Genomic DNA, 24,303 nt, shown 5'->3' with positions numbered 1-24,303 from the left:
CAGGCACATATACATCTGTCAGGATTTCCCTAGAAATAGGTTATGTTGCAGAGAAGTTACTACATTCAGTTAGTCTGATTCATGTTCAAGAAGGCTGCCCTCTTTTTAGAAAAGGTAAAAGAAGGATCCTGGGAGCTGCTTAACCAGTCAGTTTCACCTCTGTGCTTGGTAAGATCACAAAACAGATCTTCCTGGAAGGCATATCAAAACATGTGGAAGATGAAGAGGTTGTTGGACATTACTGACACTACTTTGCCATGGGCAAATTGTGCTTGACTAATTCAGTGTCCTTCTATGATAGGGTAAATGCATCATTGGACAAAAGGTGTGTCATCTACTTAGACTTCTGTAAGGCCCATAGTAAGGCCTCCCTGAACATTTCTGCTGCTGTTTTTAGAGTGATATGGCTTGACAAATGGACTCTGTAATGAATAAGAAATTGGCTGCATGTCTGTAAAGTTGGGGTGGCTTAATGTCTGATTGGAAACCAATAAGGAGTGGTGATCTAGTGAGAGATGTCTCCCTTAACAGTGCTGGCAATGAACGAGATAATCTTAAAAGCTACCTTCGAGCCTGAATAATTCTACAGTTCTAAGATTTTAAGTTGGTAATGTGAGGAGGGGAAAATGGACTTTTATGCGAGAGAGTGGTGACAAACATGGAGCTGTGTATGGGAGTGGATGATGAAAAAGTTGAGAACTTCTGGGTCAGGATTAGTGCACAGACCAATATTGGCAATATTGTATGGGTGCCTGGTGCAGACAGTTGGATTGTAAGGAATTTGTAGCTTTCCAGACAACTAGAGGAAGTCCTGTGTTTGTCATCCGTGGTGCTTATGTGGTGCTTCAGCCATCCTGTTGCATTTCAGGCTAGATAAGTGGACTGTGAGATGGACTGGGTTCAGCTGCTGGGTTCGCATTAATGTGTTCAGCAGCACAAAGTCCCCCTGAAGGCTGTTGTGATCAGCCACAGGGTTTGACTCAAGCCAGAGCTCTTTAACATCGTCAATGATCTGGGCAGTGAGACAAAGTGCCGTCTCATCAAGGGAAGGACACAATAGAAGTCTGGGAGACTCTTATATCAGCTGTAGTGAGCGGGCATCAGGAGTCTTGGGTCTGGTGCTGGGCTTCTCAGTGCCATAATGTAGTGGATATAACATAGTGCAGTGCCTAGTCATGAAAGTGATTAAGGGATTGGAACGTCTATATGAGGAGGGGCATACGAGGGTGCTAGGACTTCAGGACGAGTCTAATCAATGTAGGTAATACATGATGGGAGGGAATAAACAAGCTGGAACCAGGGTCTAATTTGTGGTCCCTACAAAAGATTCAGATGAAACCTTTTTAGATAAGATTTGTCAAACACTGGAATGAGTTGGCAAGAGAGGTTGTGGAGGCTTCATACCTGTAAACATTCAAGACCTGACTGGACGCAGATCTGAGCAATCTTCTTCAGCTCACCCTGCTCAGAGTCTTTTGATCTTTATTTGCAGAACATCTGAACCCTCATCAGAGTTGTACTGACAGCTCTGAATTTCTGAATTCCACAGACAAGGTCTGCTGCCAGGTTTTTTGAGGGAAAGAAACCCCAAAAGATAATTGGAGTCATTTGGACGTGACTCACATTTGCTTAGCTGGACATCACTCATATTGAAACTGCTGCTGCAGTTTCAAGCTTTCCAATGCAGATTCTCAGCGAGTAACATTTAGTGGATCATAACGTTTCAGTTCAATGCTTAGGGAAATGCCTATGACTGAAACTTCAGTTTAAAGTGAAAGATATACTTGAAAATACTTGCAAAGATAGTATAAGCCTTCCTGCCTTAAAAAAAAAATATATATTTTCAGCTCTTGAGGTCAAAACCAGTAAGCTGTCCTGAAGGGGAGAAGATGGCATTCCTGTTGAGTGCTGTAATTTACAGCACAGGGGTTAAAGCACCAGCTGTTGGGACCATGAGGATGATGACTCAGTCAGTCATAGCAGGAAAAGACTCACCCATTTTAAGCTATATCATAAAATATGCATTCCGTTCTGGTGGAATATTAGTTTCCTTCTTAAGACAATGAGATGAAGTCAGATGTCAGTTGAGTTGAATTACAGTCAGATAGGAAAGCAGAATGACCTTTACAACATGTTTCATGAAGAAGTCGTGGATTTCCCTGGTGTCAGCTGCTCCAGTGTTAAGAGCAAACTGTAACAGTACACAAAAATTTCTTTTCATCTTAAGTGTATTTTAAAAATATCTGTAAATAAATAAAGAGCAGAATGAAAGCAGGTCAGTAACTTTTTTCCCCCGGTGTTTGTTCATATAAACATGCATTTTCAAACGAAGAGGTTGTACAGCATTTACTGGGACTTGGGCTTTGCTTTATTGAGGTGCAAAAGAATCCTCACACTTAAACCTATCTTCAAGTAAATTCAATTTTACATGAGAAACTTGAAGCTTGACTTAAGGGCTTTATTATTTAAAACATATCTTTTTGAAACATGCTAATAAATTGTATTGTGAGGCATGAAGTTTTCTTTTGATAGATGTGGATACATGCAGCTAAAGAAAAAGTCTAAGGAGAATAAAAATAGCTAGCAAAAATTAAAAAGCTGAAAGAAGTATCTAAAAACAAACTTGGGGTTTTTGAGCAAGTACATACTTCAGCGTAAGGTAGACAGCCCTAGGTATCTAGCAATGCTTCCCTTATGTTCTGAACTTCTGAACGTGTAGTTGAATGATAAACTAGGACCTTTTCTTTGAAAGATATTTTACAGTGGAATGAAGAGTCATGCTTGAGAGCAAGTTGGGTGGTGTTATTAAAATGAATGCAAGCTTTTTAAATTGGGACTGAACCTGAACTTGTATTAGATTAAAATAATTTGATTTTTTCTGGGACATTTACATATTGAAACTGGGGAAGTCACATTATTCATTCTTTCCTTATAACTCTCTTTAAATGATTGCTGCCTGTGACTGGAACAAAGTGAAACTGGTGTCAAACATATGCTTGCAAAGCTGGTTATGATAAGATGGTAGTGAGGCTGAAGCACAAATGCTAATGTAATACTGTGCAAGTAAAACATTGCCAGTGCTTTGCAAAATGTGCAGCTGGGTAACCTTGCTTTGGATTTTGCTTCAATTTTAACTTGTCTTGTAAATATCCTGTATGGGAGTGACTTGCCAGTACTACCTGCCTGTTACCAAAATGCTTCTCCAACAACTTAATGTCCGTGACCCTTCTTTTTTTATGTTTCCTGCATATAAATATGCCGCTGAACCAATATAACTGTAGTTCTCAAATAAAATTCAGCAGCCATTTTATTCTTTTATTCCTGTCTGCAAGATCTTTAAATCGTTCACTCATGAGGGTTTGACTAAAAGCCACCTCTCATAACATGGATACAATGGTTTTGGTGGACAGTTAGCATGGAAAGAAGTAGATGAGAATGAAATAAAAATTCTAGAAGGAATGAAGAGGGAGACTAGTCAAGAAGAATGAAAAGGGAGCAGAACAGGAGCAGAAGATGTGGAGGGAATTTATTTATGTTTCAAAATATAGCTTGAGCTCGTTTCAGTCTTCTGTATAATGTAAAAATGTCATGTCAACTTTCATTTTGATTTAAGCTCATTTTAGGATCCTTTATGGATGTCCTCAAACATATGAATATTTAACTCTTATTTCAAATATACTGGAAGAGAAATTTTAGAGGGAAGTTAAAAGAACTACAGGAAGGAAATAAAATCCTCTGTAGGCACTGGCAGCTGCCTTGGTATACAGGTGTTCGCTGCTGGCTGGATTATACTTTCTGGTGGATCCCTGCAAGTCCCCTGCATAGCAGGGTCAGCATGCCTTGGAGTCTGCTAGAAGTCTGGGGTAAACAGACTGGACATTTTGAGTTAAACATTGCCTTTCAGCCCACAGTAGATGATGAAGTGTCTTGTATGATAAGAGACTTGCAAATAGTAAGCATAATTCTTTCATGACTATACAAATTGTGAATAGAAATACCTCATTCACCTTCATTCACTTGAAATAAAATTTAAAATGTTTCTGGATTTAATAATGTACTTTTGCTGGAAAGGCTTAACAAAAAAGAAAGTGTTTTTTTTTTTCAAGTAGGGTACACTACTCATCTACAAGGAATGAAAAAGAGCTGTACCGTAAGTCTTTGTGACAGCAAAGTTATTTCAGTCATAGTTTTACCCTTTCTTATCTGAAACTGTACAGCAAATGTCTCGCCCTACTTTCAGCTAAGAAGGGATGAACTGCAAGTTAAATAAAAATTTCCAAATTGACCTTTTGTACTTAAGTTGTCATTACCTTTCAAGTCAAATTACAGGGAAATAGCAAGTACTATTAGTGTGAAGTGAAATTTAACATATATTTTTCATTAAAAAATGCAGATAAATATGAATATTCATGCATAGCATAAGTTCCAGTGCGATACAAGTTTCTGAAAGTTACGCTCTTGCTTTCCCTGTGTTATCAACTGAATTTGTGTTGTGAATGCATGCTGTATTCCATGACTATTATTTGAAAAGGAGAATCACAGATTAGGTGAAGTAGGATCGGATCATTGCAGGTCATCTAGTCCAACTGTCCTTCTCAAGCGGGGTCTCCCGTAGCATTTGTGTATCTTGAGAAAAGGTCTCTGTAACCTTTCCACGCAACCCGTTCCAGTGCTCAGCCACCCACAGAGTAAAAAAGTTCTTCCTATGTCTACGTAGAACTTCTGTGTTCCTGTGTTACCTCTTGTCAACAGGCAAATTCCTGCCTGTTGCTGGGCACCATTGAGAAGAGCCTGTCTCCATTCTTTTGATGTCCTCCCTTCAGATCCGTGATGAAGTCCCCTCTCAGCCATCTCTTCTCAAGGCTGAACAGGCACAGCTCCCTCATCCTTTCCTCATAGAGGAGATGCTCCAGTCCCCTCATCATCTTTGTTGCCCTCCACTGGACCTGCTCCAGGAGCTGCATCTCTCTTGTCTGTCCTGAGCAGCCCAGAACTGGACACAGCACTCCAGGTGTGCCTCACCAGGGCTGAGTAGAGGGGCAGGATCACCTCCCTCGACCTGCAGGCAATGCTCTTCGTAATGCACCCCAGGATCCCATTGGCCTTCTTGGCCCCCAGGAGACACTGCTGGCTCATGGACAGCTTGCTGTCCACCAGGACCCCCAGGTCCTGCTCCACAGAGCTGCTTTCCAGCAGGTTACCCGCAGCCTGTGCTGGTGCCTGGGGTTGTTCCTCCACAGGTGCAGGATCATGCACCTGCCTTTGTTGAATTTCATATGTTTCTTCTTTTCCCATCCCTCCAGTCTGTCAAGGTCCTTCTGAGGGGCTACACATCCACAGAGGGTATTGACTGTTCCTCCCAGCTCTTTGTCATCAGGGAGCTTGCTGAGAGGAAGCCTCTGTACCTTCATCCAGGTTATTGGTGAATAAGTTAAATTTCATTGGACCCAATGTCAGCCCTTAGAGGGCACTGCTGTTAACAGGCCTCCAACTAGATAGGCTTTACACTGTTGATTAAAACCCTCTGAGCTCTTTCAGTCTTTCAGTTATCAGTCCACGCATGCAGCCCTTACTACCAACTGATGTGGTGTGTGTTGTCTCCTTTAGTGTTTTCCCTAGATACCGGCAATTTGATAATTTCCTGCTTAGCTTTTACAATGTGTTTTGCATAATGTGAGTAGTTCCAGTGGACAGCATTGCTTTCTTTGCTTCCCTACCCCGATCCCCCTGGCCAAGTCCCCCCAAGCAACTGAAGCATTTGAATTGTTTGACCTGGAAACTCTATGTAAAAATTAACAGTTATTTTAATAAGTTTGTCAATTGTTAGAGGTCTTGACAGTTTATTAGTTTAGAATTAATTACTTTTATTTCAAATAACTGTTATTGTTGCAGGAAGATAGTATAATTTTGTACTTGTGAAAAAATTTTCAACTGCTATAGCAATTATATATTTGTATATTATTACATCTCCAAGTAATCTTTCTTTGTTCATGGAGCCTCTTGCTTCTTTTATTTTCTCCCCTTCTCTCCAGATCCTGGATATGAACAATTTAAGATAGCAGAAAAATCCCATGGTAATTGGATCAAACTGTATTTAGAGGGGAATAATTCAGAAATACTCTTAAATCTTGGCAAGAAGGTCCTGAAGCAGTATTTGGAGGCCCTCAAGACTTTAAGTTCTTCATTAAGCAAACAAGTGGCACAATATGACATGTATTCGATGATGGTGGGGACTGTGATCATTATGGAGGTATGAAAATCTTTCTGTGAAAAAGTTAAGTACGCAAAAGTAAAGTATCTTGGTATACAGTATACACTTAGTAGTCTTTAAAATTACTGGGTATGGGTTCTTAGGGTTGGCTGACATTCTGCTTGGATAAGATTAATTTTTTTGAAGTAACAGCGGGCCTTTAAAATGATTCAAGAGTGCTTTTGATATTAATTACTTGTGTTTTAGTGTACCTAGTTACAGTAGATGTGCTACAACTTAAATTACTCTTATATTAGGTACCCTTCTACTCCTGAGTTGCTTTACTGCATTAGGAAAAAAAACCAGTCTGGCAAGTAAATCCCTGTCTTTTCCTCTTTATCTAATACTGAGTATAGTTGCTCCAAACAGTCAATACCTTATATGGCAAATTTTTATGGTTCCAGGAATTGTTTCTTGTACTCATAGATTAAGAAGCCTGAAATAAATACTTGCTCTAGGGTTACCTCTTCATATCACCCATAGCTATAAGGATAAGATGTACTATATCTTTAATTTTAAGTGGATCTCTCCAACTGATTTTTTGGGGAAAACTCAAGTGCTGAGTCTCCTTCATCCTGGCAGGCTCTGTGCCTTGTCTCCCATGCACTGTTCTCTGCATACAGAGTGCTTCTGAAATGGATTTCTGGTAGACTGCTCAGTGGGGTTTGTCACTCTGCTGATCTCTTCACAGGAATGAGTTCCACGTTGCCCTTGGGTAGATGAGATGGTAGGTTCGGTTCTTGGTATGCATATGGAAGATCTAGAGGTGGACAAAGTTCAGTGCAAAGCTGAAAGTGCATATCTTCCTTTGTTTCTTTGTTTCCAGAACCTATGCATTCAAGCTATTGACAATTTAGGTCTGAAGCACTTTTTCTGGAATGCCATTGTAGATGCTTACTATTTCTGGAAGACAAATCTTAGGTGTTATATACAATCAGCCTTCATCAAAGAAATGTGCAGCTACTAACCACAAAAATTTCTGTTGAGAAAGTGTACACTCAACATAACTTGAGGACTCCAGCAAAATGACTAGAGTTTTTTCTTTTCTCCAGTGCAATACTCAAGAAAGTGCCTTGGTTTCCAGAATGTTTTTGACTTGATAGCAATTTTAAACCTTCACTGAATAAATAAGACTAGAGAAACGCAGATGTCGCTTCAAACTACACTATGCTATAAATGCCAGTTACCCTGTATTTCAAATGAGAAGAATACCTCTGAGACATGAGCTGATAACAGTGCATTTGCTCAAAAGACCTAAATTTAGTTAGGTAGATATCTACAGTTGGATAGTTTTCCTGCCGTGAGTGCTGTTTTAATTTTGAGTGTTGGGCTGAACTGTAAGACTTAAGCCAGTGTGATACTCAAAACTGCATATTGTCATTACCAAATGAAGTATATAGTAGAATATGAAGACGCAGCAGACTGTTGCAAAGCTTTTTTTTTTTTTTTTTTGGTCTACTTTACTATGCCTCACTCTAGTGTTGGAAAAATTTTAGGCATAGGTCTTTGCAAGTGACAGTGAGAGATTACAGGCTGATGATTGTCTGATAAAGTTGTTTTTGTTTTGATTTGTTTTAATCTTGCCCTAGCACCAGCTGATTGAGGTCAGTCTAGTTCTAGTTCCATCTCTGCAGCTTGCAAAGCATTTTAGCGTGTGGCTGAAGTTTCCCACTTTTTGGTAAAGGTTTGTATATGAGTAGCAGAAAGTTTAATTGTTTTATTCATCTCTGCTGCTGCAGTTATGTAAGACAAAACTTGGAATTCTGCCTGATCTGTGTGCAGGTCAGAGTAAAGTGAAAGTAAAATCAATAAATTCAATTCAGATAAGGAGAGATACAAGAAGTAAATACTCTGAGAATTTGTAAGCTAGAAATTTAGCATACACTTTGTGATAGTATGAGAACTTCCCCTCTTTTGGGAAGCTGTTTAGCTCAGCAGGATCTCATACATATGTATTTCTCCTACATGAAATAAATTGCCTTTGACAGGGAGTATTATCTTCAGGCATTTATAGGTGACAAACAATGGGTCAAATATGTTTGCTTGGGAACTGTTTTGATATTGGGAGTTCAAGGTCTTTTACAGGGAATGAAGTTCATACATATCATTGGTTGCCACAGATGACGAGGCAAATGATGATTTATTAAACTTAGGAACCCGTGTGTTTAAGCCCTTAATAAATGAGAACACAATATTGGGTTCTCCCATTTATAAGGTAATATCTTACTGGAGGAAAAGAAATCCAACATAATTCTTCACAGGTTTTTTTGATAAAGTATGCATATTACCAGAGTGATGTGGATGACAACAGAATGATTTTTGGTATAAGTTCTTACTGTAGGCTTTAGCTAACACAAATTTTTAGAGTATTAATCCTCTATTTTTTTTCCTAGGTTCTGCTACTGCTTTTGCTCAGTGTTCCAAAAGCCCTGAGCAAGCGGGCAGAATTTGAAGTGCCCCTCTCCCCTCCACTGTTCTCTCTGCTGTTTTACTTGATGTGTCTGATGCTGTGTGCAGTCCATGTCATTGTATGCACATCAGCAGAAAGTTTGTGCTATTTCTGCAGTATGTCCTGGTTAACAGCAGTTGGAGTGATGATGCTGATTTCTGCACTCATGTGTGGTATTTTATCTACTATTGCAAAGATCTTTGAGAATTCCAGACTTCCACTGAAGGTGAGAGCATGCATTAATTATGATTCAAAATTTTTTATCTTTCATATACTGTCTTTCATATACTGTCTTTTATCTTTCATAATACTGTCAGTTAAAATCTTGTTTTCTCTGTGTGTGCTTAAAGAAATTCTTATTTATAATGTAATATGAGTATGTATTATTATTTAAAATTGTAATTGAAAAGTGCTGTTGTCACTGTTGCACGATACCAACGATGAAGATCTAAGAAGTGCTTATTTTGACATAATTTGAAGAAATTTTTGAAATACTATACAGTATTTTTCGATTGACTTTATGAGGTCAGAAGCAGTTATGCCTTGTACAAATCCTATGCTTTTAAATAGTTAGGTTTCACAATTGCAGATACTTTATAATGTGCACAAAGGACAGTGATGATGCAACAGACAGTAGTGCTCTAAGAAGAATATACTTTGCCAATATACCTTTTCTTGTATTGGTATTTTTAATGTTTTGGGGTTTTTTTAATAGTTTTGAAAATTCAACAGAGGGAGCTAATTTAATCTGTCTGTTCTGCTTCTTAAACTTAAGAAACAGAGTTTATTAAAATCTTTGGAGTTCTCAAAGTGTTCTTGGTGTGAGGAGTTACTTTCTGTATGTTACTTGAGGAGTTTTATTGTGGTGTTCAATAGAATTCAGATAATTCCAAAGAAATAGAATTTGCAATGTCTTTTCTTCCTCTGTGAAACTTTGCGTGCCAAAAGCTGTCAGTCATACCATAAAATCAGCTTCTAGCTGTTTTTTCTACTGCTCGTTAGTCATATTTTACAAAAGTCCCTGATGTTCAATAGCTTCACTGCTCATGCTACTCCATTCGATGGTGCAACTTTTGTTCAGTACAGTCCTTCATCTGTGTTTTGTAGAATCAAGCTTGGGAGTTTAGTACCATTTTTCTAAGTGTGTGACAAAATATGGCAAGTACATTGCTTTAATGATATGACAACATGCTCTATCAAGGAAAAAAGCAAACTTTCTGACTTGAAGCATTTCATAACAGCTATATTTCTTCAATTCAGAAAATTTAGTATTCCTGAGTAAAGATTAATTCTACACTCTGTGCAAATATGTGCTGTGATTCCTGAGTGTAGATTTAAACCTAAATTCTTATTAAGTAAGGTTTCTTAAGTAAGGTTGCTAATATATTTTATTCAAACTATACCAGATTATAATTTTGTTCCCGTAATTTCTGACTAGTTTTTTTTTTCCTTAGAGAGAGAAGAAAGAAGAAAAAATAATAATTGAAATAATAATTAATGCCCCAGTGTAGAAATCTCACATGTACTTGCTGTGCAATGACAAACAACTATGAAATACAAACTTGTTTTTCATCTTGTTACTAGTTTTTCTAATTTTAGTAAACAGTAGAAATATAAGTATCATAAATTTTGTAGACCTGCGTAAAATTTACATACCTGCTGCTTCAATAGCATGGAAAGCAATGACAACAGATGATACATTTCTTCTCCAGGTGGATAGTTTCAAAGAATCACAGAGTGATAAAATGGTCTGGGTTGGCAGGGATATAAAAGGTCATCCACTTCCAAATCTCTTCCATGGGCAGGGACATCTTCCACTGCGCCAGGCTGCTCAGAGCTCTGTCTAGCCTGACCTTCCAGGAATGTGGCATCCACAGCTTCTCTGGGCAATCTGTTCTGGAGTCTCACCACCCTCAGATCATCTGCTTCAAGCTGATAATACAAATGAGTTTTTCAGCAATGTTTTCCAGGTTTGTGTGTATGTTTGATTTTTCCGGGCTGGGGCAGATAGGAATAAAAAATACTGGATTCTCCATCCCAGCTTGGTCCGTGATCATATTCTTACCTAAGATATATCTGAAAATGTGGGAAGCTTAAGTATATCTTACGAGGTTTAGGCAAGATTGTCAAGATTAATTCTGGTTGAGGCAGACATGACTCAGACTTGTAGAAATACATTTTTCTCGTCCTATTCTTCACTCCTTTTCCATAGGTGACTGAATTACTGGAAGTATCTCATTGCATCAGTCGGGGAGGCTTTGCTGTCTCTGTTCAAGTTCCAAAGAAAGCTTGAAATATTTCATGGGTTTAGTTAGTATGTACCTTCATTCCAGACATGTATACAAGCAGTGACTTGGTTCTGATTAACATTTTTACCAGTCTCAGGGATGTTGTAGAATGATGTGGTGGGGATTTTTTCAGGTCTGCTTTGACAACTACAGAGCCTGGAGAAGGTGAAAGAAGCAGTATATAAATCTGGTGCTGCTTGTAATGCAGATGTGTTCCAAACATTCATCTCCGTCTTTAATCCCCTTTCCAGTAGAATGCCTAGGTGTTGGGGGAGAAATGGGTTGTTTTTATATGCTGTGTGTTGATCTCAAAGAGAATTCTGTGAGTTATGAGTATCATTTATGCTAAAATATCTCTGAATCCAAGTGTTTACAAAACACCTGTGCATCTCCACATTGCGAATCTGTGTCTGGGGTCCACTTCTGAAAGAATTCTGAAGCCCTGGTCATCTGATGGTGGGAGTAGAATCCTAAATCTTGGCCTTTCTGTTAAAAAGGAAGCTAAAAAGCCTTTTATAAGCTCAAGCTGTATGATAAAATGTAGGTATTTTAAAAGTAATTAAGATAAGCTCTCCTGTTAATGGCTTCAGAGCTTTTCTCCTTCAAATTGTTTCCGTTCACATCTAAAGATTTCTCTGAAGTGCTTCTCATTTGTAATGCTTTTTTTATCCCACTGTGGCTGAATATAGAAACTGATTACCAAGTTCATGAATTTTCTGAAGACCAGTGCAGGCAGTGTTAGCATCTGCTTCCTGAATGTTATTTATAGATTCTGATTGCTATGTTTCTAGCAGAACCAGTCCCTTCTTTTAATGATACTGCAGGCTTTAAATAATTCTGCATCCCTTTATGAATTCCAAAAAACCGTTAAAAAATTTAATGTCTTGTTCATAGTTTCACTGTAATTGCTTGGTAGTTGATTTAAGCATGGTATTTACTACTACTAATTGTGAGGTTTTTGCGCTGTGTCTGATAGGAATGAAAACTAACTTTTTTTTAACTAGAATACAGAAGTTAAGGCTTGTCAAGTAGAGGTTTTGAGAATTTTCATTACGCAGAATTATGGTGGGTTTTTATTACATCTACAAAATGTCCTTGTTTCTGTTTATTTTAAAGCACCTGTTCATTTAACAGTATTTTTGGTTTCCCTCCTTTGTTTGATATTCTTGATAAATTGAATCAATGTTTATGCAATAGCACCTAAAATATTTTCGGCATTTTCTGACTTGGGGAGAAAAAAGACGATTGAGTGGTGTCTTTACCAGATAGTGTTCAAAAATTATCCTGAACTGCTGTGAAAATGTACGAGCAAGTGTGATCTGTAGTACTTTGTCATGGAAAAGGTACTGTCATAGCGAATCAAGACTTGGTTCAGGGAGCTCAAGTATCAGAAGGGAACATAATGATAAGTGTTTAAATTGTGAGTGATGGTGAGCATGAAAAATAAAATGTTTCTAGTCTGAAAAGTAATTGCAGAATTTCTCAAGCATTAACTATAGATGTTTAATCACAAAACGCCCAGATAACTGGAATAGGACTCAGAACACAGACTACAGCGAGTTTTATTTCAAAGTGAAGAAGTTTCAAAATTTAATGATCAAAGGTGCATGTACTCTGTCATTTATATACTGACACTTTTACAAGCTAGCAAAGTGTGTTCAAAGATGGGGCAGAGAGGTCAGTTTCTGAATTGCTTAAATACTAGTGCTGATACAACAGCTGTTAAAGCTGCCTTGGCTTGGGAGATGATATGCTTATATCATTTGAAGCCTGGCATTTAAAGATTTCTAAACAAAAGCTTCTGTTTTAATTTTTTTTTTGCCAAGATATCAAACAAGCTGAAAGTCATACAGTTTTTTTAATATCTGGAGTGTCTGCTGAGTTCCTGAGGACGGGAAATGTTCAACAGCTGGAAAAGCAGAGGTGTGAATATCAGAGTAAGACCTGTATTGCAATGCCTTTAAACTGAATCTTAAAACTAGGTACAATCTAAATAATGTAAGGTCAGACTGTGTATGACACCATACTCGTGGCATTCGTAATAAGGCACAGTTCATATATAAGGGATTAGAAGTAAATTTAGAAACCCTTGATGAAGGTATTTCCTCAAGGCTCAGGAGATTAAAATTTGCATCATAATTTTTAATTTTGCATAGTGATTTAACTCTGATCTGAAACATGGTTTATCAGTAAATGTCATTGGATTTTAATCCTTTAATGTGTATGTAAGAGTAATTTTTCCTCTTTTCACTGAACTTGTGAGATACAAGCAGGCAAGAAATACAGTTTCTGACCCTGGACATTTCATATTAATGCCATAATTTAATGAGGTTTTTCTGTGTTCCCCATTGATAATGCATCACTTCTTCAGTTTTCATATCAGTTGCTGACAGCAACAAGATACAAGGGACCAATTCTACTATAGATTTTATGTTATGTCTTACAAAGAAGACAAATTATATTACGGACTTGTTCATTCTCATTTATTTAGGATCTCAGATTCCTTTGTCTCTGCGAAGCTGATGGTGCTTACGTGCTCATTTATTTAGTTAGCCAAGATCTTTAAGGTCAGCATGATAGAATTATTGGAATTTAAACTTGCTGAAGATCCGTCATGTACGGTTCATGTCCCAGCTTTGTGAAATTCATGCTCTTTGGTCTTTGCAGAGACTACCTTGTCCTTTTGTTCCAAATACCAACTTATGGTATTTGCTTTTCAGAACAGAGTACTAAACAAACCTGAGTGGTCTTTAGAACACCAAAGAAATTTCAAATGCTAGTAAATGTATATTGAACCTGGGCATTTTTTCAGATTATTAGTATTTTTCCCCCCATTATTGTTGTGTGCAACATCATGGGGACTTCTTTGGTTGTGTGGGATTGTTTTTGTGTGTTTGTGTTGGGTTTTTTTAAGTGAAATTACTTTGATGTAATGTATTCTTTAACTACACAAGAAATTAAAGAGATGTGAATAGATCATAATTGTAATAATAGCTCCTGCATTCTTTCACATACATCTCATTAAATTTCGATATTGCAAGGTTTTTTTTACCCTAAAGCAAAATTCCTAATAATGTTAACTGTCTTCTTGCATCATGTGTTTCTTGTTTCCTCTGTGTTAAATTGTCTTGCTTATTGAACAAAAATACATATCCTGCAGTCAGTAAGTCATGAACACAAGTCATACTTGCATTTAAGATGCTCAGAGATACTTGTATTTTTTTATACCTGCTTTCTTGTTATCTGCTTAAAGCTCAGCTTGATTTTAACATGATTTAAACTGTGTAGGAATTGTAGTACAATGTGCATCTTTTAATTTAGTAGGTTCTCTGTGAAATTTATCCCTGTGAATATTCAAGGTTTTTTTAGAGTTTGTTCATAGGTCAAATACAGGAGGATGATACGGTTAAAATACGCAGTTAAAGAAATTAATGTGAAAGTAGTTTCAGAGATCTTTGTTCTGAAGTAAAAATGGCATGCAGTAATTTCAATCTGGTTTTTACAGTTTTGTTTTATTCGGTGCTTAAAATGCAGTTTAAGAGGTATTCCATGATATTCTGTAATAGTGCAAAATTAGATAAAATAGTAGTGCATGTTTAAGAGGTATTCCATGATATTCTGTAATAGTGCAAAATTAGATAAAATAGTAATGCATGATTTTTGGTAGTGTCTTTCTCAAAATCCTACACAAGCATGTATGTTATCCTCTTTGTTAAAGTATGTTAGGAAGCTCCTGCTGGTTTCAGTGTCCTCTGGCACTTGCTTTTACTTTGGTCTCAAGTTTTTGACATGCAGGCTGGTCCCCTGCTTGCAGTGGCATCTTGCAACACTCACAGATGGGACAGGGAGTGGAGTTGAACAGAAGATAGGAGAGGATTTGGTAAGACAGGATAGACCACGGTGACCAGGCACAGGGCTCAATCAGAGATGTGTACTGACTCCTTCTTATATGTAACTGAATCCTTTCTCCTCTTAGCTTGCCCCTGTTTCCAGCATGTTCCTCATCAGCCTCTACCCCACCATTGCCACTTTCTTGAAACTCTGCTTAATGAGTTGGTACAGATCCACAGGTGCTATCAGATATCTCTAACACCCGTGTACTGTCACTTCCCCTTATCTGTTATAGAGTCCAGACTCTTCAGAGCTCTTCAGAGCTATGCCTGTGATTTCTTGTTAGCCTGTCAGTTAATGGCTGAAGAGTTTTGGTTGTCTTTATGATCTTCCTTAGTGCTTACCTCTTATGGTTGTGCCTCTCTTGTGGTCTTTTTATGGCTTTCTCTGTGTGCTGAAATGGTTCATTACCTGATAACAGCAATGAACCGAGTGCTCTCAGCTTCCTCATACCCTTACGCTTTCTCTTTAGCCGTATTGTTTAAGGTAGTGATGATAAGGCAATTCCAATTAGCTGCTGGAAACAGGAAATTGAGCCAATGAAGGCATTGAACAAAAAATATTGTGGTTTTAGATAAGCACAGTATGTGAAGTAAATAATAGATGGGTAAAGGTTTAAAGAAGATTTTATGATGAAAGATGCATTTCAAGCTAAGCAAGGTCAAGGGGTGCCTCCAGGCAGTAACTTTGTTAACTTGAGTAGTGAAGGTTGTCACTATATTGAGTTGAAGATACCAGAGGTTTCAACTATTAGAGATATTTCATCTATATCTCAGGATTTCTGCAGGATTTCTATTTTTACTTCTACAAATGTGGAACACGGCATGAACTTCTTTTGAATCTTCTGTTACAGGGTAGTAGGGAATCTTAATCCATCAGTTGTGATCATTATTCCTGGAGAAGTTTTATTCCTTAAACAGAATGCAGTTTTAAAAATTATTACTATGTTGTAGTGCTGAGTATGCGTCACTGAAATGATTATTTTATAAATTTTTGAGATTTCTTAAGATAGAAAAAAGTTATCCTGCTACTTGTTTTTATTGCTGTAAATTGCTGTAAGCCTATTATGAATACTTACAAGTGAAATTTTTATATACTCTTTCACCACTGCGTGTTTTTTTGTTGTTGTTGTTGTTTTTTTATAGAATCCTACTGTGTCCAGTTCTAACTGGTCGGAAATAGATGTGCTGATTCTGGCTGGAACTATTGGCCATGTTTTGAGTTTGGGGGCAAGCAGTTTTATAGAAGAGGAACATCAAACCTGGTATTTTCTTATCAATACGCTTTGTTTGGTGCTGTGTCCAGAACTTTGTAGAAATAATTTTCTTCTGAAAGAATGTGACCCTCAACATAATACCAATGTGAGACAAAATTTTGAAAGTATCGGGGAAACCTCTGAGTGCAAGAATATAGACATTCCACCAGCAAGTAATTCAAAACTGGGCAAGGCCACCTCTTCATCTGAATTCATAAAAGGATCAGATAAGTGGATGAGCTTAGCAACTCCATGGATGATCCTTATTTGCTGTCGGCTGCTTCGATCCTTGAATCAGACTGGTGTCCAGTGGGCTCATCGGCCGGACTTTGGACACTGGCTGACAAGGTGGGTTTCTGATTTACTGTCACACTTTCTGACTTATTTAAAAATTGATGTATGTTGCATTTGGAGAAATATGTTTTTTTTCTATACAGTCTCTGAGCAGAAAGTGCTGATAAACAATGGAGTGACATAAAGAGTTTTTCATTGCTATTTCATGCAGGAGTAATTCCTTGTGTAATATCAATAATTCATAATCTTTGCCCTGTACCATGACTTACCTAATTAATGTCAGTTATCCATGATAGGTTTATCAGAAGCAAAAAGTAAATATTTTCCATCTGTAAGTCAACAGTGTCTGGTTTGAGAAATTAAAAATCACTTAATAGAGTTAAACTCTTGAAATTAAGTCAGGAAGATTCTGCATAATTCCAAAATTTATGAAGTCACAGGAGAAGATGCCACACATAGAATTCTTCTTGTCTATCACATGCTTGTAATGTGTGGGTGAAAAGCTGAAGGAATGTTTTTCAGTGTAATATGATAAACAAGGAAGAAATTTTTTTCTATCCGAAAGTACAGCAGAGAAGAACTTCTGCTTTTTCTATTATCTTTCAGTATTTTTAAGAACTGCAGTTATTATTCAGTGATACTTGAACTGTCTCATGTACTTCAGTTAGTGGATGGAGAAGCAATACATTTTGACTGTCTAGTCAAGGTTTTGCAAACAACAGATGAAGAGGCTCTGCTGTGTAAGATAAATAGATTTCTTGCCAATATCTTACAACACATGGATGAAATGTCATTCATCGTTCATTAAAAATGACATGAACAAATGGACTAATACAAGACTTGTTATTTATTGGCAGCCTCACTGATGAAATGCTAATTGCAGTGACAGGCATGAGTGCTGAAAGACATGAGTTATGAGGGAATTTATCGCATTATAGCAGTTGTTTTATACCAGAGTTTTCACTATGCATTTCTTCTCTTGAGGTGAGGAAATGAGGAAAAAATGTCATATTTCCTACATCAGTCCATATGATAGATAACTCACTCCTTCATTATGAGCTAAGTCAATGTGTGAGCAGGATGAGGTGTGATTTGGTGTGACTGTGAGGATTTTTATAATTAATTCTGAGCATCTGGAAAAGATTTATTTGTCCAAGAATGTCCTGAGCCATATTTTTCCTTCAGACTTTTCTTTGGAATGTGCCACAAGGCCAGGAGACAGGGACTTGATACTCCTGCATCTGAAAAACTTGGTTTGTTTCAGATACATGCTTTTACTCTTGTGGTAATATACTTATTTACTTATATACAGATATACTTATTTACTATTGGAAATGTTACCAGACTTCTAAAAATTGTGTGAGCATGTATGGACTTAACTTTCAAAGATCCTGTCTTACCTTAGTATGCTCCCTCCTCTGATTTCATGCTGCTAAGTATGCCTGGAAAGCATCAAAACATTTTGTAGCCTTGGGCTGGGGGATCTCAGGGGCATAACACAGGTCGAGTGTAGGCTGCAGATAGAACAGGTGTCTCCTAATTTATAATAAAAGTGGGAAATCCTGTATGCCCAGCTCTAACCCTAGCTGTCTGTCATGAACTCCTAAGCAGCCCACTCAGGTAAACCCAAGGTTTTTTACATCTGTTCTGGCTTACTCTCGTTCTTGCTGTTGTTGTCATTGAGGAAGGGGAGGGGAGAGAGGAGTCTGTTTTTGTGTTAGATTTTTGTCCCTGTGAATTGGAATTCATGTGAATTTAGTATGTCTGTATCTTTCTCTGTACTGGGTAACCCCTAACTGGAGTCATGGTTGAACACAGGGTAAGAAATAGCCTTCCTCCATCTTCTGGTAAGGTTCTTCATAGGCAGCTCCACATGCTGTTAGTTACCTTTGCTAGAAGGGCATGTTGCTTGCTGATTGTTGCGTCAGGGTCCACCCAGGTGCTCAGGGTCAACTCTGAAAAGATGGTCAGCCCCCAGTCTGTTCTGCTATGTGTAGCTATTTCTTCCAAGGTGCAGGACTTGCCTCTTGCCCTCATTGAATTTCATAAGGGCAATTTCTCCCGGCTGTTAAAGGGCCTTTGAGTGTCAGCAGACCCATCTGCTGTATTCCTCCCAGTTGTGTGTTGTGTGCAGACTTGCTGAGGGGGCGCTGCCGCATTGCCCAGATCATTAGTGAAGACATTAAAGAGTATTGGCCCCAGTGGGGGCCGACGCCCTAGTCCTGGGGTTGACAGATGGTGACTGCCCTCCAGGTGGGCTTTGTGCTACTAATGGAAACTCTGCGAATCCAGCATTTGAGTACTTTTCAGTCCACCTGGCTGTCCACATTTCTAGCATGAGATTGCCTATGGCAATGTTACGGGAGCTGCTGTTAAAAACCTTGTTAAACCACAGATAAACAATAGTGCCTGCTTTGTGCTCTTCCACTGAGCTTGTCTCATCACAAAAATATATCAGGTAGATAAAGTATTCTTCATAAAGCCATCACAACCCTATTAAAGCTGTCTGCCTCCCCCTTCAGTAAGGCTGAAGTACAGCAGCTAGATACTAAAACAAAAATATCAGAATTTTACCGGTGAATTTCTTCCTCTGTTCCCTATCAAATTGTAGCCTCACATTGAGTGTATTTTCTTAGGTCTTGAAGGAAATAGAAGAGAAAAGATTCTACATTTGTAGTCTTAGGCTATGACTGATCATTTGGCTAAAATAGTATACTATAGGAGCTTTTGCCATACAAGGGTCTCTTTGCTCTCTTTCTCCTCACCTTACTGGCTGTGTGTTTTACCTGTTCCTGTGTCAGTATGGTGAACTAAATCACTGAATAGATGTGTCTGAAAAAAGTACTCAAGATGGGATGGGATGGGAAACTCTCGGCTTTCAGTTGGATCACTTCTCATTCTGATTTACAACCACTCTTCACAGGCAAATGGGATGGCTTAGTAAAAGAATGAAGGAAGGGCAGCATATACAAGTCAGCACTACTGTTGTTGAAATTACTGTAAGAAGAGAATTTAGAACTATCTGCATCTTTTGAAGTGCTGCAGGCAGTTTTTTCTTTCTGCCATTGTCAAGCATTTCTTACAAAAACCCACTTGCCTTTCAATTCTAATTCAGAAAGAAACAAGGATTCCCTACATTATACTTTATGAGCCTTAAAAAGATTATGCAGCAGTCCAGAGAGTTGTGCCATGGCAGGCTAAGAGGATGTGTGATTAAGACTGTCACTGTCATAGTTCTTCTACCTTTTCCCTTTCATTGATGTAACTAGTTCTGCTGTGTTTAGGGAGTGGGTGAAAGAACAGAACCCTGGCAGCTCTGGCACAGATTGGCTGAGGCTGCTGTGGAGCTACCTCCTGACTTAAAACAATGGAGCACTTTTCAGCCTAACAGGAGAAATCATGTATGTCTCCATGCTAATTCATACTTCAGTTGCAATATAGAGTTAAAAGACTAGTAATATTTGAAGTGTGACAGTTTTTGGACTTGAACAATGGGATATATTTGGGTGTATGACTGTTACGGCTCCCTGAACAAGCTTCAGAAAGTTTAGTAAATGATGCAACTAAATCTTTACACATCCTGTGGTCTGTAAAGTGTCTGGGAATTCCTGTTTCCCCAGCATGCTTGCATTTTCTTTGGTGGAGGGTTTTAACATCTTTGTTCCTTCTCCTTCACATGATACTTGGAGATGTCTGTTTCCCTAGTGATTTGATTAGGATTGAGTTGATGTGTTTTCCTTATAGCATGAATTAAAAGTTGGTAATAAACTGAATTGCATAAAGCACTTCTTCCCAAAATGCATTGCTAGACTTTAAGGTTAACTGAATTCTATTTTTAATATTAGTTTAATTGGTGTAGTTATGTCTTTATAGCATGTTTTTTACTAATAAGATTTTGGAACCTTACGTAGATCATGTGTGCCCTTGTTAGTTTGAGTTTGGGCTATTCAGGCTTTTTCTAGCCAGCCTTCTATTTTGTCTCTAAGTTAAACTGATGAACAAATGGCCCTCTTTTTTTGTTCCCCTGTATTGATCTTCTGTGCTCATGCTCAGACAAGTATTTTACTTAACTAGAGAGTGCCTAAGGAGCTCAGCATTTAAAACAGAGACACTGTTGTCCAGATTTTACTGTTTGATGTAAGCATCAAAACACAGAAAGTGTGTTGAATTTGGCTACTAGGAATGCATTCAGCAGTGCTGAAATAAGGAATATGTTCTTTGTTATTTGCAGACAGACTATGAAACCTGAAAAATACTTTGATGGGAAAAAGAGCAAAAGAAAATCAGACAGTAGATGAAATGGAAGAAAACATGCAGTCTAAATCTGACTGGATGTCAGGTTTTCTTTTTGATTGGTTGGTATCCAATTAGCTTTATTTGGCTGTTAATCTTGGTCAGCGCTGATACTTGAAAGGTGTCAGAGCTGCTACATGGCAGTGTCAGCTTGAAGAGAAGTGACAAGAAGCATCAACATGGGAAGATGATAATCTTTTCCTTTAATAATGTACTTAACCATCCCCAAATGCCCTTCCCATTAAAGCTAGCACACTTTGCGACTTCTGTGTATTTGGTTGTAAAATGAAAGAAACAATTTAAAAAGGCCTTATCCATTTAAGTTATTAATCATGCACGTTTACAATTCCATTCACTCTACTTGTATTTGCAGTAATGAAGCAAAATCCAAGCAGTGGAAGAAAGTGTCTTCAACCTTCATTCTATTACCAGAAGTATGAGTGTAGACCACAAGGTGTTACAGTAGGAAGATAAAGCCAAAATGCTCTTTTTTCCTTCTCACCACATTTTCTCTCAGGGTGCTTATTGGTCCTTCACTTTCAATTTTGTGATTTGTGCAAAACCCAGGACATGGCAGCTGAGATCAGAGTAGCTTGTTTGTGCTTACATTTCTGAGCAGACTATCAGAACCATTTAGAATTTTGCTAAATGGTAGAACTTTGTGTTAAGCAACTACCACATCCTTTCAAATATTATGCTAATTACATATGCTTTTAGCTGCCTAACTGTAGGAACCTTGGCTGGAAAACCTTGAAACTGTAGGTGATTTGTGCTGACCTGACTTTGCTTGCTGTACATTCTTTTCTTGTTTCTTCAACAAAATCTATGAAACACTTGGATAGGGTTTTTTTTTTTTTAACAGATTCAGATGATTCAAAAAAATTCCAGAGATCACAGAAGACTGTTACCAGAAAAACCTGTACATGACATGTATATTAGTCCCTGTGCCAGCAGACAAGTATGAAAACTCAGTGTGTATTAAGTGTTTTGGATAAAGAGACAAAGATGATGATGAGGGTGTGCTGTTATTTATCACTAATTTGTCTTGGTCTCATACAATAAGTAGCCAAGGAGAATATGACCTGAATGCTTAAAAATTTTATAAATGCTAATTTGAATGGTTTAGTGGCTACTGAATTAGTTTGTTATGTTTTTATCATAAAGAAGGTGGTGCTTGCATTATCTTCACAGGTTGCTGCAGCAGTCCACTATTTCTGCTCTCTCCATGTAAAGAGGAAGAATAATTGGGAGGAGAAACATCAAGACTACATCTTCTGTCTCATAGTGTTCTATAGCTAATTCCTCTCACTTTTCTCCACTGGCTTTCAGAGAACAGTGCATCTCTTGGGAATCTTTTTAAGGTGTACAAACTAATTGATTGGATCCTGCATGGAGAAGTAACAGGACAATTTATCTGCCCTACAACCTTTCCTCGGTGCCTTTTCCAACACAACAGTTGGAACAGCTATTGGTCAAGTTCCTGATAAAGCATATACTAGGGAATCGGAAAGTAAACCTGTTTGAAGTACAATATTTTTTATTAAAGATAAACTGGAGTTTCATAAGTGTGATTGAATTTAATGCAGACAGCCCAGGCACACTGTAATTTTCCTGAAGTTTGTGATCTGTTATCATGGGATTTTGAGTTGTGGAAAACAGAAGATGGAGCCCTTAGCTCTCAAAATCTGCATGATATTCTTAACTGAAGGCAAATTTAACAAAATTAGTGGGTTTATATTATTTGGGATACTAGGAATATTTTCAGTAGGCATGGGCTGGCAATTCTTGGACTACAGCAAACTTTCTGGAACTACGTATTGAGGCATGGGTGCAGAACTTTGCCTTACCTCATTGCATCTTGCAGTGCTAATTTCTACTACTGAAGATTTAAATGTATAATGCTGGCACCATGTTCAGTGAAATGCCCTTTATTCTGGAACGAGTGTTACCTATTTAAGATGCAGGGGAACAAACAAACAAGCTTTATCTGTGATATTCTCTGCCACTGATGCAAATTTTGTGTCTATCTCTTTCTGTATTGACACAATACAAAATGCTATAGTTGCATGAAGGAATCAGATTGTGCTAATGAGTTTGTGTGTGTGCGTTTTAAACTTTGTAAGTGTATTTTTGGTCATTTGGGGTAGGTTATGTGTTCTATAGGTGTTACAGTAGATAATGTGTCTAAAATTAAACAAATTCTTGTGTAGTTATTTCCACACTAATACTGTAGTGCTAAAATCTTTTGTGTAGTGCTAGAAAATTAAATGCTATAGTATAAGGAAAACACTTTTTCAAAAATGTATAAATAATAAAACCGTAGTATAAAAGCCGTAGACCCTTTTCCATTATGCAGTAGGCAGCTCAGTTTTTATATAATTGACAGAATAACTAGCATATGGTGGAACACAATAATTACACTTTTAAATATGCATGCTTGAATAGAAAACCTTACTAATAAAGCTGCTTTTCTAAAAATACGAAAATATTTTACCATAGCTCTTGGAAAGTTCATAACAGATACCACCAGATACCACTGCAGTGATTAATTTGGTTCTGCATTAATTAATACTGTTTATTTAATATAGTGCTGTAGCTAAGGCTCTATCAAATGTGTTTAGCACTAATTACTGGTGTGTTGTGTTGTGTTTTTTTTTTTTTTTTTTTTTCCCCAGCTCTGAACATAAATCTGAACTCTCCTTCTTGGCTGCAGTGTCCCTTCTTATGATCTTCTTTCTGGTTCAAAGAAGATGCTCCGTTGTTTCAAAAATTGCTATGGCACTGGGGCTCCTGGGAGTCTACAGTTACCGGGCAGCTATTGGAAATGTCATATTTCCATGGCAACATGGTGGCAAAGATATTTCAAAGTAAGTTAATCAGTAGGTAAGTAACTGTTTCTAGCAAGTTGTTGAACTCTTTGGCTATCGGGATGAAGTGAACAGGATGTTCTAGGTTGGAGCTACATTCTTAGAACTGTAGTTTGTAAGTAACCAGGACTGAATTTTTGTGATGTGTGCTTAATTTTAAGCCACATGAAGTGGCTTTTGACTGTGACAGATGAGAAGCCAGTCAAACAAGAATTAATATGAGGAAAATCTAGTAGTAATACTCTATATTTTTGCTACCAAAAGCTGCAAGTGCGTATCTTGTTTTAGATAGACTTGCCACATCTAGCAGAGCACAAGCCAAGCTCATGTAGCTACTTAGTTTCAAAAGTGCTTAGTAGCCCAGAGAGCTGCTTTTCCATGCTTCGCTTTTGCAGTTGAGTGTTCTATAGCATGGGCTTTCTAGCATGTCCTTCTCAAGGTCTCACCTGTGCAGCACAGTGCATAGTAAGGATTTTTAGTCTGATGTTAAGTTTCTTAAAGATCTAATCAGTAACTGTGAGGAAGCTATGAATTCTTTCACCAATCACTACTTCTGGCATTAAGTGGCTTTAGTTTTCTTATACGTGGCTGTGCAGCTTCAAGGTTTACTAAATGTCAGAGTTCTGGAAATCTTCCAGAGTCAATGGGAACATTTGATGAGAACTGGGAGATTATGGAAGAGAAGCTGTTGAAAACCATTGTCTTCTGGATGTAAT

The 24,303-nt window shown here is 37.8% G+C and overlaps 1 protein-coding gene across 11 annotated transcripts in view; it reads left to right on the top strand.

Annotated features, from left to right (window-relative positions):
* The window catches only part of PIGG (phosphatidylinositol glycan anchor biosynthesis class G), a 102,587-nt gene that overhangs the window by 35,368 nt on the left and 42,916 nt on the right, over positions 1-24,303 (top strand). For 9 of the 11 annotated variants that reach the window (XM_040090227.2, XM_040090226.2, XM_040090224.1 and 6 more), the window contains 4 exons: positions 6,033-6,250; positions 8,644-8,925; positions 16,024-16,481; positions 23,396-23,587. In XM_040090227.2, the coding sequence (XP_039946161.1) occupies positions 6,033-6,250; positions 8,644-8,925; positions 16,024-16,481; positions 23,396-23,587 (1,150 nt within the window). Of the gene's footprint in view, positions 1-6,032; positions 6,251-8,643; positions 8,926-10,439; positions 10,670-16,023; positions 16,482-23,395; positions 23,604-24,303 lie in introns of those variants that run through there. The other 2 variants (XM_058424096.1, XM_040090237.2) reach the window with 2 other exon arrangements.

The sequence above is a fragment of the Hirundo rustica genome, chromosome Z (assembly GCF_015227805.2).
Source record: "Hirundo rustica isolate bHirRus1 chromosome Z, bHirRus1.pri.v3, whole genome shotgun sequence".
Lineage (NCBI taxonomy): Eukaryota > Metazoa > Chordata > Aves > Passeriformes > Hirundinidae > Hirundo > Hirundo rustica.
Note: the sequence above shows the minus strand (reverse complement) of the source record. Positions and strands in the feature narration are given on the sequence as shown.